Source organism: Etheostoma spectabile, chromosome 24 (assembly GCF_008692095.1).
Source record: "Etheostoma spectabile isolate EspeVRDwgs_2016 chromosome 24, UIUC_Espe_1.0, whole genome shotgun sequence".
Classification (NCBI taxonomy): Eukaryota; Metazoa; Chordata; class Actinopteri; order Perciformes; family Percidae; genus Etheostoma; species Etheostoma spectabile.
In genome coordinates this window covers 8,085,610-8,099,695 of record NC_045756.1, presented here as the reverse complement: position 1 = coordinate 8,099,695, position 14,086 = coordinate 8,085,610, and the positions used below count along the sequence as shown (strand labels likewise).

At 40.2% G+C, this 14,086-nt stretch overlaps 2 protein-coding genes across 4 annotated transcripts in view; both read left to right on the top strand.

Annotated features, from left to right (window-relative positions):
- Nucleotides 1-11,308, top strand: part of LOC116674014 (kinesin heavy chain) — a 33,612-nt gene extending 22,304 nt beyond the window's left edge. For 2 of the 3 annotated variants that reach the window (XM_032506492.1, XM_032506494.1), the window contains exons 18-26: nucleotides 465-535; nucleotides 636-745; nucleotides 1,726-1,827; nucleotides 3,506-3,566; nucleotides 5,881-5,952; nucleotides 6,047-6,151; nucleotides 6,833-7,049; nucleotides 8,271-8,369; nucleotides 8,714-11,308. In XM_032506492.1, coding sequence (XP_032362383.1) covers nucleotides 465-535; nucleotides 636-745; nucleotides 1,726-1,827; nucleotides 3,506-3,566; nucleotides 5,881-5,952; nucleotides 6,047-6,151; nucleotides 6,833-7,049; nucleotides 8,271-8,359 — 827 coding nt within the window. In that variant the 3' untranslated portion in view covers nucleotides 8,360-8,369; nucleotides 8,714-11,308. Of the gene's footprint in view, nucleotides 1-464; nucleotides 536-635; nucleotides 746-1,725; nucleotides 1,828-3,505; nucleotides 3,567-5,880; nucleotides 5,953-6,046; nucleotides 6,152-6,832; nucleotides 7,050-8,270; nucleotides 8,383-8,713 lie in introns of all 3 variants that reach the window. The other variant, XM_032506493.1, reaches the window with a different exon arrangement.
- A 2,656-nt stretch (nucleotides 11,309-13,964) lies between these two features.
- Nucleotides 13,965-14,086, top strand: part of LOC116674056 (four and a half LIM domains protein 2) — a 7,623-nt gene continuing 7,501 nt past the window's right edge. The window contains exon 1 of the mRNA XM_032506584.1: nucleotides 13,965-14,086. This exon is cut by the window's right edge and continues 137 nt beyond it. The gene's annotated coding sequence lies outside the window, so the exon portion shown is untranslated.

Genomic DNA, 14,086 nt, shown 5'->3' with positions numbered 1-14,086 from the left:
AGCACAATATTTTTGAAAACACGAGTCATTATCTGTTTTTTTCTTTTGCTTTTGAGACATTGACTCATTTCAGGTGTCGCTGAAATGACCCATTTGTGTGACGTCTTGTTGTGTTCTTTATCCCCCCAAAAAGCGCAAGTAGACTTTATATTTCACAATAACTGTTTTGCGTCAGATCGTTTATAGGTCTCAACTTTTCCAACCGCACTTGAAGGCAGCTTTATTTCACAGGAGAGGACGAGTGAGAGATAGCAAGTGCTTTTTTGTTGCAGGAAACAGTCAGCTGTTCCTCAAACTCCCGGGCAGTTCAGTGCTTGGGTTTGGTGTGTTAAAACTTTTTTTTACGTACCGCACCGCAGTCTGCGTTTTTGCTGCACCGTCTGACGGCCGAAGCAAGCTGTCTGAACGCAGCCTCAGACATCTTACCTCAGGTAAAACAAGTTTTCCCTTCTCTTGGTTCTCAGAGAAAAGACACGAGGTGTTGGGAGAGGAGAAGGAGGACATCAGCAGACTGGATAGAGACGAGGACATCGAGGTGACTGAAAGCACAGCTGGAAACTGAAAAAGTAAAATGATTAATTACATTTGAAGCATGGATTTCTAATGTGTTTATTTACCCGGTCTCTGTTCTCCAGAAAGCGCTGGAGGAGCAGCTGGAGAACCACCGGGAGGCTCATCAGAAGCAGCTCAGCCGCCTCCGAGACGAGATCGGAGACAAGCAGAGGATGCTGGACCAACTCACAGAGTAAGGAAACATCAGTACTTGCAGACGCAAAGCACACACAACCATCAGAGAGCTTAAGAACAAATTCATCACTTTAAAAGTGGACAGTGTCTAATAAAATCCCTTGAGATTGTCTGGAAACATGATTTATAAAGGCGTCACTGAGAAGGCCCAAAGTGACGCTCACAAAAACTGTGCATTTAAGAGTTGTTCAAGTTAACAGCTTTTATTTGCACAAGGAACAAAAGAAAATGTGTACCTGTTTGTTTTTGCTATAGGGAGCCTATATCTCCGCCCAGAGGGAAGAGGAATGAATTTCTCCAAAAGTGGGTGGTCAGAACTTGACAAGATTGACCGTGCCTTCTGCAAAAATCGTTGTTACAGAGAGCTGCTGCATGCCTATTATCTTGCTGGCCTTTGAAACTATTTTGTACAGACAACTTTGATTTTGTACTGTAAGGTTCCCATAGAATGAAATCAAACAAAACATTTAAATGCATTCAAAGTAAGATCTGTAGAATAAAACCGTCAAAGAAATAGAATCTCTGCTGGCCTTTTTAGCAGATTTTGGATACACTGTTCCCAAGTACCTCTAGGACTCAACCATCTCCTTCACTGTGCCCTTGATTGTGTTAGCCATGTCCTTCATTTTTTAAACATTTAAGTTAAGGAAAAGGTTGTCACACCCCTCCTTGCAGTTGTAATTATTTTTTTATATTTTTGTATGTGGGATGTTTGTGCCATTTGGATTGTTTTTTAGACCCAATATGCCTGGGTTTTGAACTATCTTGCATGAACATTGATGCGTGAAAAAAGTTAAAAAATGGTCAAATCCAATGTCACCCATCTTGGGTTTCAACAACCCACGGTTCAGTCTATTCTTCTCTCCTCTTCATTTTCGTTATCTCGCTGCTGTCAGAGGTCTGATAAAGACAGACAAAATGCTCCAATAAAGGTCAAAATGCTTTATTAATTTATTGCCGCTTCTCTTCCTCTCACAGTCTAAACCAGGGTCTGCTACTGGAGCAGGAGAGACTCATGTCGGACTATGACAAACTGAAGGCCAAAGAGCAGGAGAAGGATGCAAAGCTACAGAAACTCATGTAGGCTAACTGCACTGTTATACATTGACTACGTTTACATGAACATTATATTTCGTTTTTTGTCCTTATTCCAAAAAGATAATATTCCAAGTAGGCTGTCTAAGTGGCTAATGAAAGTGAATATTCCACTGATATTCCCGTTTACATTTAGTTGTGTAAAATTAGATTTTTCAAAGTTTACCAGTGGACTTGTTGGAGTGTGTGAACGCAGCCTCCCTCTTTTATTCCTTCAACCAGATTCTTAAAAAGGTCTGTTGACATCCAAGTCTTTCATAATGTAAAAAGTAGCTATGTTTCTTATTTTCTACCGCAGCCCCGCAAACTGTCAGTTAGTCGGTTTGTGTACAACAACCATTGCAACACAGAGCCAGAGTGGGAAATTAGCACCTGCCACCAGCCAATGGCGGGTACTTTTTCAATGTGGCGGGTTACTTTGCCTTGTATTCCAGCCACAGTGGCGTGTGGAGTGGTTTTCAGCAGTATTCCATGACATCGGTTTAAAAAATGTGGCAACATATCCCCGGTGTTAAGTGGCCCGCCGCCGAGCCGGCAGCAGCAACTGTTGAGGGCAAGGTAAAGAAAAAGTGGCGAAGGGAAAACGAGGGAATGGTTAGCATACTAGGGTTGGCCGATGTCCCCCAAATTGGTAGTTGATCAGACATACAGTCAAATGCCCTTTGTAAATGACAGTATTACATGGTCCCGCTGGTAGGAGCAGCACATTACTTCTTGACCTACTTTCATTTAACTACGGTGCCGTAAAGTCTAGACTCAGTCAGAGCTCTGTGATCTGCATAAAGACAGTACAGAGGAACGTTTACCTTTAACAGAGTGACAGTAATAACCCAATATACCATCATTACTGTGATTAAACTACATTCTGGGTGATGGTAGCTTTCCATCACAATATCGTCCATCGGAACAAACCTATAGCCTTCCTTACAGTACATGTACTGTACTTACTGTCGAACCTACTCGTCTTCAGAAAATGAAAACAATTTGTTTGTTAGAGGAACAACTAACCTCAAATTAGAAGCAATAAAAGACCACGAGTCATTGAAGTCTCATATCAAGTGCACTGCCATACAGCTGGCAAAGATGGGACCCCAGAAGCAGAGTGTGGCAATAAAGGCTTTAATTTTTTCACTTTTCACTCATCACTTTTTATTTTCTTACATTTATAGAATATGTATTAATACTACAAAATAATGTATTGAAGCAATTCAAAATATGCACTTTCTTTTATAAACTTGAAATCCGGAAAAAGTGTCTGGTAAAAAATATAGGTGGCTGGTAAAATTGGGCATCCAGTAGCCACAGTGGCTGGTGGGCAAAAAGTTAATTTCCCACCCTGCACAAAGCTGACCATAAAAAAGCCGTAAACTGTTGCAAACTACAGCAAAGAACCCATTGAGACACATATTCTGAATGCATTGCATACAAACCCGAGTAATACCAGCTTATCCCACATGTCCATGTTCCAAGTCTTAATCAGAAAATCCTAAATTTAGGGAAAAGGCCGTGTTGAGAATATGCCTTTTACATGACCTGTATCAGATTTTGAATATTGTCATTTTCGGAATACTTGTGGAATATTGGTGTGCATGTAAACATACTCATTGATTATTATCGGATGTAATACAATTTCAGTTGAAAATGTCTCTTGTTTTCTGTGCAGACTGCTGAATGAACAGAGGGAGCAGGCCAGAGAGGACTTGAAGGGATTGGAGGAGACAGTGGTATGTGTCTGACTGAAAGTTAGCCTCGGTGTAGTATATATCGACATTTAAGTTCTGGGATTTCTCCAGTCCGCAGAAATTCTGTTGGATGTCACTCTTTTTCGGCCCGATGTCTGTCTCCTTCCTCTTTTTTTATAAATTATTCATGAAATACTGTACTGGGGCGGCTGTGGCTCAGTGGTAGAGCGGTTGCCTGCCAATCGGAAGGTTGGGGGTTCAATTCCTGGCCCCGCAGTCACATGTCAAAGTGTCCTTGGGCAAGACACTGAACCCCTAGTTGCCCCCGATGCTGCGCATTGTGAATGTGTGTGAGTGTTTATCTAATGAGCAGGTGGCACCTTGTACAGCAGCCTCGGTCACAGTGTATGAATGTGTGTGAATGGTGAATGTCTCCTGTAGATGTAAAAGCGCTTTGAGTAGTCGTTAAGACTAGAAAAGCGCTATATAAATACAGCACATTTGTACTATCGGTGTGTTTTCGTGACATTTTTAAAACATACTATGAAGGTTGAGGTATTAGTACCGGCAAAAAAACTTCAATCTACTTTCACTCCTGCACATGTCAGTTAAACGTACGTCTCAACCCAGAGCGTAAATAAGTGTCGCCAAGAGTCTCAACCAAGCATGTCTAAATATGACACTAAAGGAGACTTCATGCGTCAATGACAAATGCCAAAGGCACTTGTCCAAGCATTGCTTTTTGACGCAATAGGACTGAGAATGTGTTGGTAGCACGCGAGCTGACAGACCACTCCGCTTCAGCACAAATTCTCTGAATTATTTCCCACATTGCTTTGTGTGTTTACTCCTTCAAAACAACAAACCTGTCGTGGGATTCAAACTACAACCCTCTTAAGACATAAGCACCCACCTTACCAAAGTTTTTTAGAAGCTGTAACACAGGGAAGACAGCAGTTTACATGCTGCGCTTATCACTAGTCTTTTTACGCTTCTTCACAACATGTGCAGAACGGCCGCCATCTTTGGCAGCTAGCTACGGCAACACCACTAAGACCGACCACATAGTTACGGACCGACACGATACAAAACGCAGAAAGGTCCATATGTATGTATAAAACATGAGCCTAAATACGTATATATACACACACACACACACACACACACACACACACATTATTTTCCTTTTTTATTTTAGTAGTTGGTAGTTGTGTTTAGCTGCTACAGAACTCTGTGACGTCGGTTACAGAGCTTCGTCATATCAGTGGCAGTTGGTAGTTGTGTTTAGCCGCCAATAGGTGACTGTGAGCCGGGTACGGGCACCGCCAGATGATGGTCCTTTCAGGGACTGTGGTAGTTGAGTTAAGCCCGGAAAAAGTGAGCATCATTCGGCCATGACGGTTAAGGAAGTTTAGGCACCAAAATGACAAGTTTAGTTTAGGATTTTCTTTTTTTTTTTACTTTTCCTTAGTTTTCGCTCTTTGTTCAAGTGGTGTTGCCGTAGCTAGCTATCAAAGATGGCGGCCATTCTGCACGTTCACGAGCAGTGGACTTAATAGAGCTCATATAGGAAATCATTCATTTATAATAAGAGAATACATTACAGAGGCATCGTTGAACGTGTTGCAGACAGTAACTTAGCCTATGATGATGTATTGTTACCTAAACCGAGTGTCAATGTCACACGGGGGAAATTTCGCCTGCTCCACGTTAGCAGATGGGACGTGAATGACAAATCAAAAAGATGGTTTCTGTTATTTTAGGTAGTCACACTGTTCAAGTGCTAATTTTTCTGATCAGTTTGGTATTTATTAGTTATTTGATGCTAAAAAAAACAGTTGGAAACATGATGATGGCTGTTGGTCGGGTTGGACTTTGAAATTTACTGCATTTATTGTTAATATTGTTTCATTATTTAACTCAAATTTAGTAAACAGGGTGGGGGGACGCCTTGGGGTTAGTGGAGAAGAATTTTCAGTCTTTCCTCTGGTCGTCACTGAATCACATTATCGGTTTTGGTGTTTCCATAGGATTTGTTGACAATAAGATATACAGTATGTGGCCGGGTTAGATCACATACATAGACGTTTGCTCCTCAACGCAGCAGCCGGGGGTTTGACTCTGACCTTCTGCCCTTTGCTGCATGGCATTCTCCCTCTCTTTACCCTTTCTTGTCTTCATCTGTCCTGTGGAAATAAAGGCCTAAAATGCCCCCCAAAAAATCTTTATTAAAAAAAAAAAAGATATACAATATCGCCGACCTTTCCTTAAAATGATAATTCGATTGTCTGCATGGTATGAATCTTTATTGTGTCTAATTTTAACCACCTGAATCATTTTCCTTTTGTTCTTTCAGGCAAAAGAGCTGCAGACTCTGCACAACCTGCGCAAACTCTTTGTTCAGGACCTCACCACGCGGGTTAAGAAGGTACATCACCTCCCATCCCGGTCGTTTAATGTTGTCAGGTGTCATTTTTCCGCCAGTTTAACATTTAACCTGTGCTCTGCGTGTTTTTTTGCAGAGTGCGGAGCTGGACTGTGAGGAGGGACTTGGCAACGTGGCCCAGAAACAGAAGATCTCCTTCCTTGAGAACAACTTGGAACAGCTCACCAAGGTCCACAAGCAGGTAAATTAATCAAACTTAGATTTTTATGTTAAACGTGGTCAGAGTTTCAAAATGGAGCTAAAAGTATTTCGAGAAACCTCTGTGAGGAAAAACCACAGATTTCCCAATGTTCTGAACGCTCCACTTTTAATGTTTTATTTTTTTCTACTCTTGGCTTGGTATCTAGTAGCACTGATTTTCTGTGATTGGTCCAGGCAGGCTACTGCTGTGTTTACATAGGACATACTGTGACTTTTTTTCAACATACTATACTATGGCTTTTTTGATTATACTATCAATTTTTTGTGACTTTATTGTTGTACCAGACTATGCTAAGTTAGGAAAAGTTGGCTGCAATTGTTGTTAACACCAGGTGCAGCAGCCATGGGCAGTATGAGAAAAATAAAGTGTTTTTTTAACATTAAAGTATGTAAACGAAGAAGTATGAATCTGAAAACAGTATATTATACGTCTCTTTTAAAGTTGTGCATTCAAATAGTCTAAAAAGAGAAAATACTTGCTAATACTAATGCATCAGTGCATTTAGCTGCTAAATACATTCATTGGATGAGAATTACATTATTTCCCTCTGAAATGTAGCGGTGTATAAGTATAAAGTAGTATTAAATGAAAATACTCATGTATAAATACCTTAAGATTAACTAGTACTTGAGTAAGCTTACTTTGCACCCCTCCCCTCAGCTGGTACGAGACAATGCAGACCTGCGCTGCGAGCTGCCCAAGCTGGAGAAGCGTCTGCGGGCCACGGCCGAGCGAGTCAAAGCCCTGGAGAACGCCCTGAAGGAGGCCAAGGAGAACGCCATGAGGGACCGCAAGCGCTACCAGCAGGAGGTGGACCGCATCAAAGAGGCTGTGCGGGCCAAGAACATGGCCAGGAGAGGCTACTCCGCACAGATCGGTGAGCTGACATTAAACTCACATTAAACACTGAAAATGATTTGGTTCTTGACAAGAAAAAAAAACAACTTATTAATTTATCTTGTTTTAAGAGTGAATTTCTTATTTTAAGTATTCAACTTTACACTATAATCTTAAATCAAGCAAACTTGTCAAGTGAAATTGACATGCTGCATGGACACATATTTCACTTGTTTTGAGTACCTTTTCCCTCAGATTTAGTGTTTTTATCTTGACACCCCTTTTTGCAGTAAAGACTTTGACAGAAGGGGAAATTAAATTTACACCACCATGTGATAAGGTTTAAGGTGCAGTACCTAAGCCGTTTTGGATAGAGCCTAATGCCTACCATACACTAGAAGACTTTGACTTTGATCTCGCAGGGTCCCACTTTGCAAGACTACAACTAGATTTGTTTGACCTACTACTAGCGTCAGGGGACAGTCTGCAGATTTCCTGTTCTGCCGTACATGCAGATGAATGTCTCCAGCACCTGGAGGTCTGTGTTTATCCTGCGGTAAAACTCCCAATGGATAACTCGCTTCAGAAGGGTTGAAAATCAGCAACTCTCCCTCTTTAGCGTTAAGCTTAGTGCGGCACCATAGCAACCATAAACATCACTGGTTGTTGACAATAATCATGTGATTTAACTTACTATTTAACTACACTACCGAGCCTTCATACTTAGGATAATATCAAACACGTTTGGTTGTGTCTGAACGTCCACGTGGGAGAAGCTGACTGGGACTGAGTTTTATGACCTTTCTCCAAACAATGGAGACGACGGGACCGCCCCGACTCCAGCAAGACTCTCAGGATTTCATTCTGATATTGAAAAACAGTCTGAGATAGTGGAATTGCTTGAAAAGTAATTTAGTGTAAGGTGGCCATTAAGCCGAATTAAAGTAAAATCAATGTGAGAATCAAAACTAACTACGTTACTTTACTCAGATTTAATGATTGTTGACAGTCCCCAGTGAATTTCTTTAGTAAGTTTTTTCTTCAAGCTTTTGAGTGTTACTTATTTATTTATTATCTGCTCTAGCCTTTCCAACACTTAAGACACAGATATGGAAATAATAATGGTAATGAATATGTTTTTTTGTGAAAAACAACATTTTCTTGAGGCCGCCTCCGCCACCAAATACGTACACCTAAGTCTTCCACAAACCTTGGGAAAACACAGAATCTTGAATAATTTCTTTCTGTCTTTGTGCGTCAGCGAAGCCCATCCGACCAGGCCATCATCCACCGTCATCCCCCATCAGCAGCTCCATCAGAGCCGGAGGCGTCTACACCCACAACAACTGACGCCACAACAGCAAGTTAAACCTGTCAGTATACTCTGGAGAAAAATATCTGAATTTATTGGTCCGGTTGGTATCTGATAACAGTGGCTCGGTTGTAAAGTAAAGCCTTATGGCGTGTCCCCAACTAGACGTGTTTCACACGAATTTGAAGTTTGAATTTAAACTTTTTACAAATGAGCATTATGATGTGTTTATTTCGGCATACGTTTCATTTGCAATTTAAAAACGGCTTTGTGGGAACACGCCATTGGTCTTTTTTAAAAATCATTTTCAATAATTTTTTGTCATCATGTGATAAAAATACAAATATGTAAAAGCAGGCTTGCAGCCTTCTCATGTTTGTTTCTTTTTGCAGCCGGACCGTAAATAACTGCCGCATGCTAAACCGCCCCACCTGGAACCACAAACCCCGCCCCTCCTGTTGGACCACCAATGGGAGGCCATCACGACAGACTGTCACCACTCAGAGAAGCAACATCCAAACATCCTTATATATATACTAATATAAGATGTAGACATATTTAATTTGCTGAATGTAGATATCAGAGGCCTCATTTAGAAAATAAACCAGCATTCCTTTGTTTATAAGGAATAGTTTGACATTTTGAAAAAACACGCCTATCTATTATCTTGCTGAGAGTTGGATTAGAAGATGTATACCACTTCGTCCAACCAATGCAAAGAAACAAGACATGAGAGTGGAATCAATCTTCTCATCTAACTAAAGAAGAAAATACGAGTATTTCCCAAAATGTCAAACTATTTCAATTTGGGGGGGGGGAACAGTTTATGCCATTGCAGCTAATGCCTTTAAGTTTCTCATCTTGATTAAGTTAAGGTTCGAGTTATAGTTCAGGTGGAAGTGAAGTGCAGCCACTTTGTGAAGACAAAAACACATATTGACACACAGTTGGTTAAATGGTTGTGTTCCTCACTTCTGAAAGGCCCTGGCTGCATTCCTATACTAACGCCTAATATCTATGCTGATACCGTGTTGTCTTTGGAGTTTTTGTCCCTTTTTTGACATTTCCCCAGTTACTGTTGCCTCCTACATCTCTCTACAGGTGACAATCATCAAAAAATGAACACTACAAATCTTTTAAAAAGCATGTCCCCTACTGAGATATTTTAACAGTTGAAAGGATTTGTGATTGGCTGTATCATGCTGTAGTCCTGCAGGGACACTGACCAGCCAATCAGGCGTTCCCAGGGCTCAGAACAGTACTACAGTCTGGTTTGTTATGTTACTACCACTACTAGGAAGAGTCTTGTAAAGTTCTACACTCACGCTGTAAAACTGCTGATCAGCCAATCAGAGACGTTAAATACACAGAGTTTATGACAGACTAATGAATTTACCGAAAACTCTCCCTCCGCCACACCTTGTGCCTTTTGAAACCCCTGAACTTATATTTTTACAGGTAAAAAACACCTTGCAAGGTTTTGCAGAATAACTTCCACTTCCTATTTTCAAATTGAAAGCAGAAACATTGTAATCAATGAGACCCTTTGACTCTATATTTAAAGATATATATAAATGTCTGTGCTGTTTTGTCTTTGTGCTGCCAGTTTAGCATGTTCTTGAATGCACAATACTATCTTGAGATGAACTACTTTTAGTTTCTGAGAGCGATGATACAAAGGGGCAACAAAGCGGCAGTAACAGTGGTGAAGTCTAGGTGATATGCAGGTATGAAAACGGCGTACACCCACTAGGACAGGTCGAGGATTTCCGTACACCCACTTAGAAAAGCATGAGGATAACGTTACATTACGTTTTTTTGTGATCGAGCTTGTTGCGAGTTGCGTAGGAACAAACAACACGGTGGATTGGCGGTCAATCTTTGCGCAAATTTGAACTAATGTGAATCACTAAAGGAGATGTGTAAAACAAAAGCGAATTTAACCTTAACCTGCTCCTGAAGCTATACTACCGCTTCAGGTGACACTGCAGCAGACGGTAACGTTACAGAAACTACAGAAAATGATCCAGATGAGGCGGGTGCTATACCAGGGTTTTACGCCATTTAGTTAGTGCAAAACCCAAGCTGTTTTGGGCAGCACCTAAAGCCAAATGAATACAACTAAAAGACTTTTCTCAGATCTAATGATTATAGTTGGACTTCTTTAGCAACTTTTGTCTTTAAGCTTTTTGAGTGTTAGTTATTTATTATCTGCTCTACCTTTTCCAACGTTTTAGACATGAAAATGGAGATAGTAACGGTCCAAAAGGATGTGAAAAAGAGACAAAGGGACACAAACCGATTTCAAAGAGACGCTAAATGACCATGGAGACCCAAAACAACCCCAAAGGAAACAGAAATGACCAAAAAGAGACCACACGACTACACAAAAAAAGATGCAAAAACCCACAAAGAGAGAAAATCCCACAAAATTATTGAAAAACCTCACATTATCTTGTTAAAGGACGCCCACCCCCACCCCGCCAAATATGCACACCTAAGTCTTCCTCAAACTGAGGGAAAACCCTGTATACATGGTAACGTTAGAGAAAACGTATGGGGTTGTCGCTCTGGGACGGGCGAGTATAAAGCTAGGAGGGGGAAAAATGACAGTATACTCACTACAACAAAACCAGACTACACCCCACTGGGCAGGATTGTTGCCAAAGAATCTTGTGACCCGGAGCTTGATTATCAGCTTCTTTATTTGATGTTTGATGGTTTTGATTGTGGCTGTTTGGAGTGAAGCGGACAGCTGCTGTCACACTTAATATGACCAATAAATGAATGTAAGTGCATGGACTAGAGCTTGTGTTAAAGGCATGCTCAGGGACAACGTGCATTCACCTCATCATGATGTACATTTTGAGTTTGCTAAAATGTTTTTTTTTAGTTCCCTTGTTTGTTTTGGCCGTGGCGTCATATCTTCTAATATACCTACAACTGATGCAATTAAAGCTAATAAAAGATATATCTATTTAACTTTCGTCTTTTTTTCCCCCATCAAAATAAAAGCCTTTCAGATATCTTGTCATGATATACGGTAATTTTTAATCCCTATACACGTATGTCCATCTGTAATATTGCACATTATCATTATCATCAGTTTTGGACAAATGTTTTTATACTAGATGTTTGGAGCTCTTACCTAGAAGTTATAATCAATGTTTGACGTTGGTCCAGTATTACGCAAAATCACTGCAGTCGGCAGTGTAATAAAAATAAAAAACATATGTTGGCGCTATACACGCTGAAAGTATTGATTTTTTAAATGGAGTGTGGTGGGTTTAGTGCTAGCAACTTCAGAGCTGTTTCTGGTTAAACAGAAGAAAGAAGTTTTAAAAAGGTCTGTCTCTGTAGGGATCCTTTCCATAACGTTGTCAGACATTTAGAATAATAATCTGAGCCTGTCAGCAAGAAATAAAGCACTAGCACTAGTGCTAGGACCAAACTGACGATGCACGTTTGCCCTATAGGATTACATTGCAGCCCGGTCTGTGGCACGCTGTAATAATGGACCATTGTCACAGATTGTTGTTTCCATCACTCACTTACACAGAAAACATAGTGTTAAAATATAAAATAATATAATAGAAAATAGTCAAAGTTGAAAAAAACAGTAGTTACCCTTTAAGAGTCTGCATGAGTCCACACCGCTGTCATAGTTTCAGTCTAAATTTAACAACACACAATTTTGAACCAAATTTCCAGAAAATCCGCCAAAAAACAACCAAATGAGTGTGCGTTTACATCCTCTACGGGTATAAGATTATTAAGAGTTGGGCAGATTGAGATAAACTGTTTGGTGATGCTACTTCTCCAGTCTGTAACAATTAAACCATTGAAGAAGGACATTGACCTAGTAAACCCTGGTCAACCCAGACAGAACTTAAAGCTATGGTGTGTAATTTCTGTCACTGCCCAACAGGGTTACACTGTCCACATGACCAGCAGTGGAAGAAGTATTCAGATCCCCAAAGCAGTTTTAACTAGCCCTAAAAGACCACCAGTGCCAAAATTATGAAGGATTGAGAATAAAAATAGTAATTCAAATCTTCTCAAAGGGTTTTTATCAGCAATTTACTTAACAAGTGCTGAACAAGCAGAACATAAACTTGAATAGGAGCACTTATCTCAGATTTACCGTCCAGAGTTGGTCTGTACCGGACTGTGATTTTAACGGTATAGTATTTCAATATTTATATTATTTTTTTAAGCAGCTTGATTATTTGGGGTTTCATCTACTTTAACCCTCTGAGGACCAAATATACGCACCAAGCGATGTTTAACAACACTCCTACTTAAAAAGTGATATTACAAAATATTATTTTAAACATTTATTTACTAGTTTTATATATTATGCTACTTTTTTTAAACCCGAGACTTTTGTTAAACTCATTTCAAGCTCCAAAACAACTGAGTGTAGGTATGTTTTCACAAGAGATTTTAGAAATATTACCACTTTAGGGCCAAATTATGTGATATGAACCACATGGGGATCAGAATTCAAAAATGTGCTCAGAGGTTTAATTGGGGCTTCATTTACTCAAGCATAATAGGCATTTTTGTCAGAACCCTTCCAACAGGCCAAAGTAATCCAGTAAATCAAGACAAAAACACAAAACGATACAATTAAAGGGAAAAGATGAAATGCATCAAACATTTTTCATAACTTTACTATTCTGTTAGTCCTTTCAGATTGAATTGGCATCTTGAGCGTCGCCAATCCCCGAGTCGGGAGCCACTTCTATTGGGCACCTTATTTTTAAAATTCCTCTCCAAAGGGTTTAAGGACTTAATGTCCAGGCGCCCTGCCGCCACATGATGTATATGTGCATGCACACTGTGTGTAAATATAATAGTATAACAGCAATAGCACCCATAAAAAATGCTAAAATAGAAAAGAAATCATACAGTGTGTTGCAACATGATGCAGCAGAAAATCCAATGCTATAAAAATTGTAAATGTGAACTTACTGACACTCATTGGAGTCACACGTGGACAGACTATTCCAGTCAAACCCTTTTATGTGCAGAAATTAGGCTAAGGACTAGCCAGCGGCGGCCGTTTAGCCCATACATGTCACTCAATTTCTCCATTAGACCATTAGAAGAAACATCTCTTTGTACAATAATTTCAACTCAGCCAGAAAATCCACAGTATGATAGCAGGCCATTTTCTGCATTACATGACCTGACCAGCGGTATTCTGAAACTTATCTTCAGTAAAAGTACTAATACAACACTGTAATACTGAAATACTCTATTACAAGTAAATGTCCTGCATAGAAAGTTACTTAAAAGTAGGTCAGTATCATCAAGAAAACCTAGTGTAATGTAGTTAAGGTGTGTGTGTGTGTGTTTGTGTCCGTGTGTGCATGCGTGTCCGTGCGTGTGTGTGTTTTTTGCATGCAGACATGTGTAATTTGTACAAGCTGTATCCTGTATGATTGAATGTTTCAATGTTTCAACATTTAGACGCCCAGATAGCTCAGTATGGAGTTGTTTCCTCCTGGACGCAGCGGACTCCAACCTGTGGCCCTTTGCTGGATGTCATCCCCCCTCTCTTCCCCCTTTCATGTCTTCAGCTGTCCTGTCAATTAAAGGCCTAAAATGCCCCAAAAAATAATTTTTCCAAAACAAAATGTTTCAACAATTTCCAGGACTTGGGTTTTTATTTATAGCAGTCCAGATATAATCTGACCTGCCCACTCTGGTCACACCACTACCCCCGCCTTCCTGCCCCTGTGTGTGTGTGTGTGTGT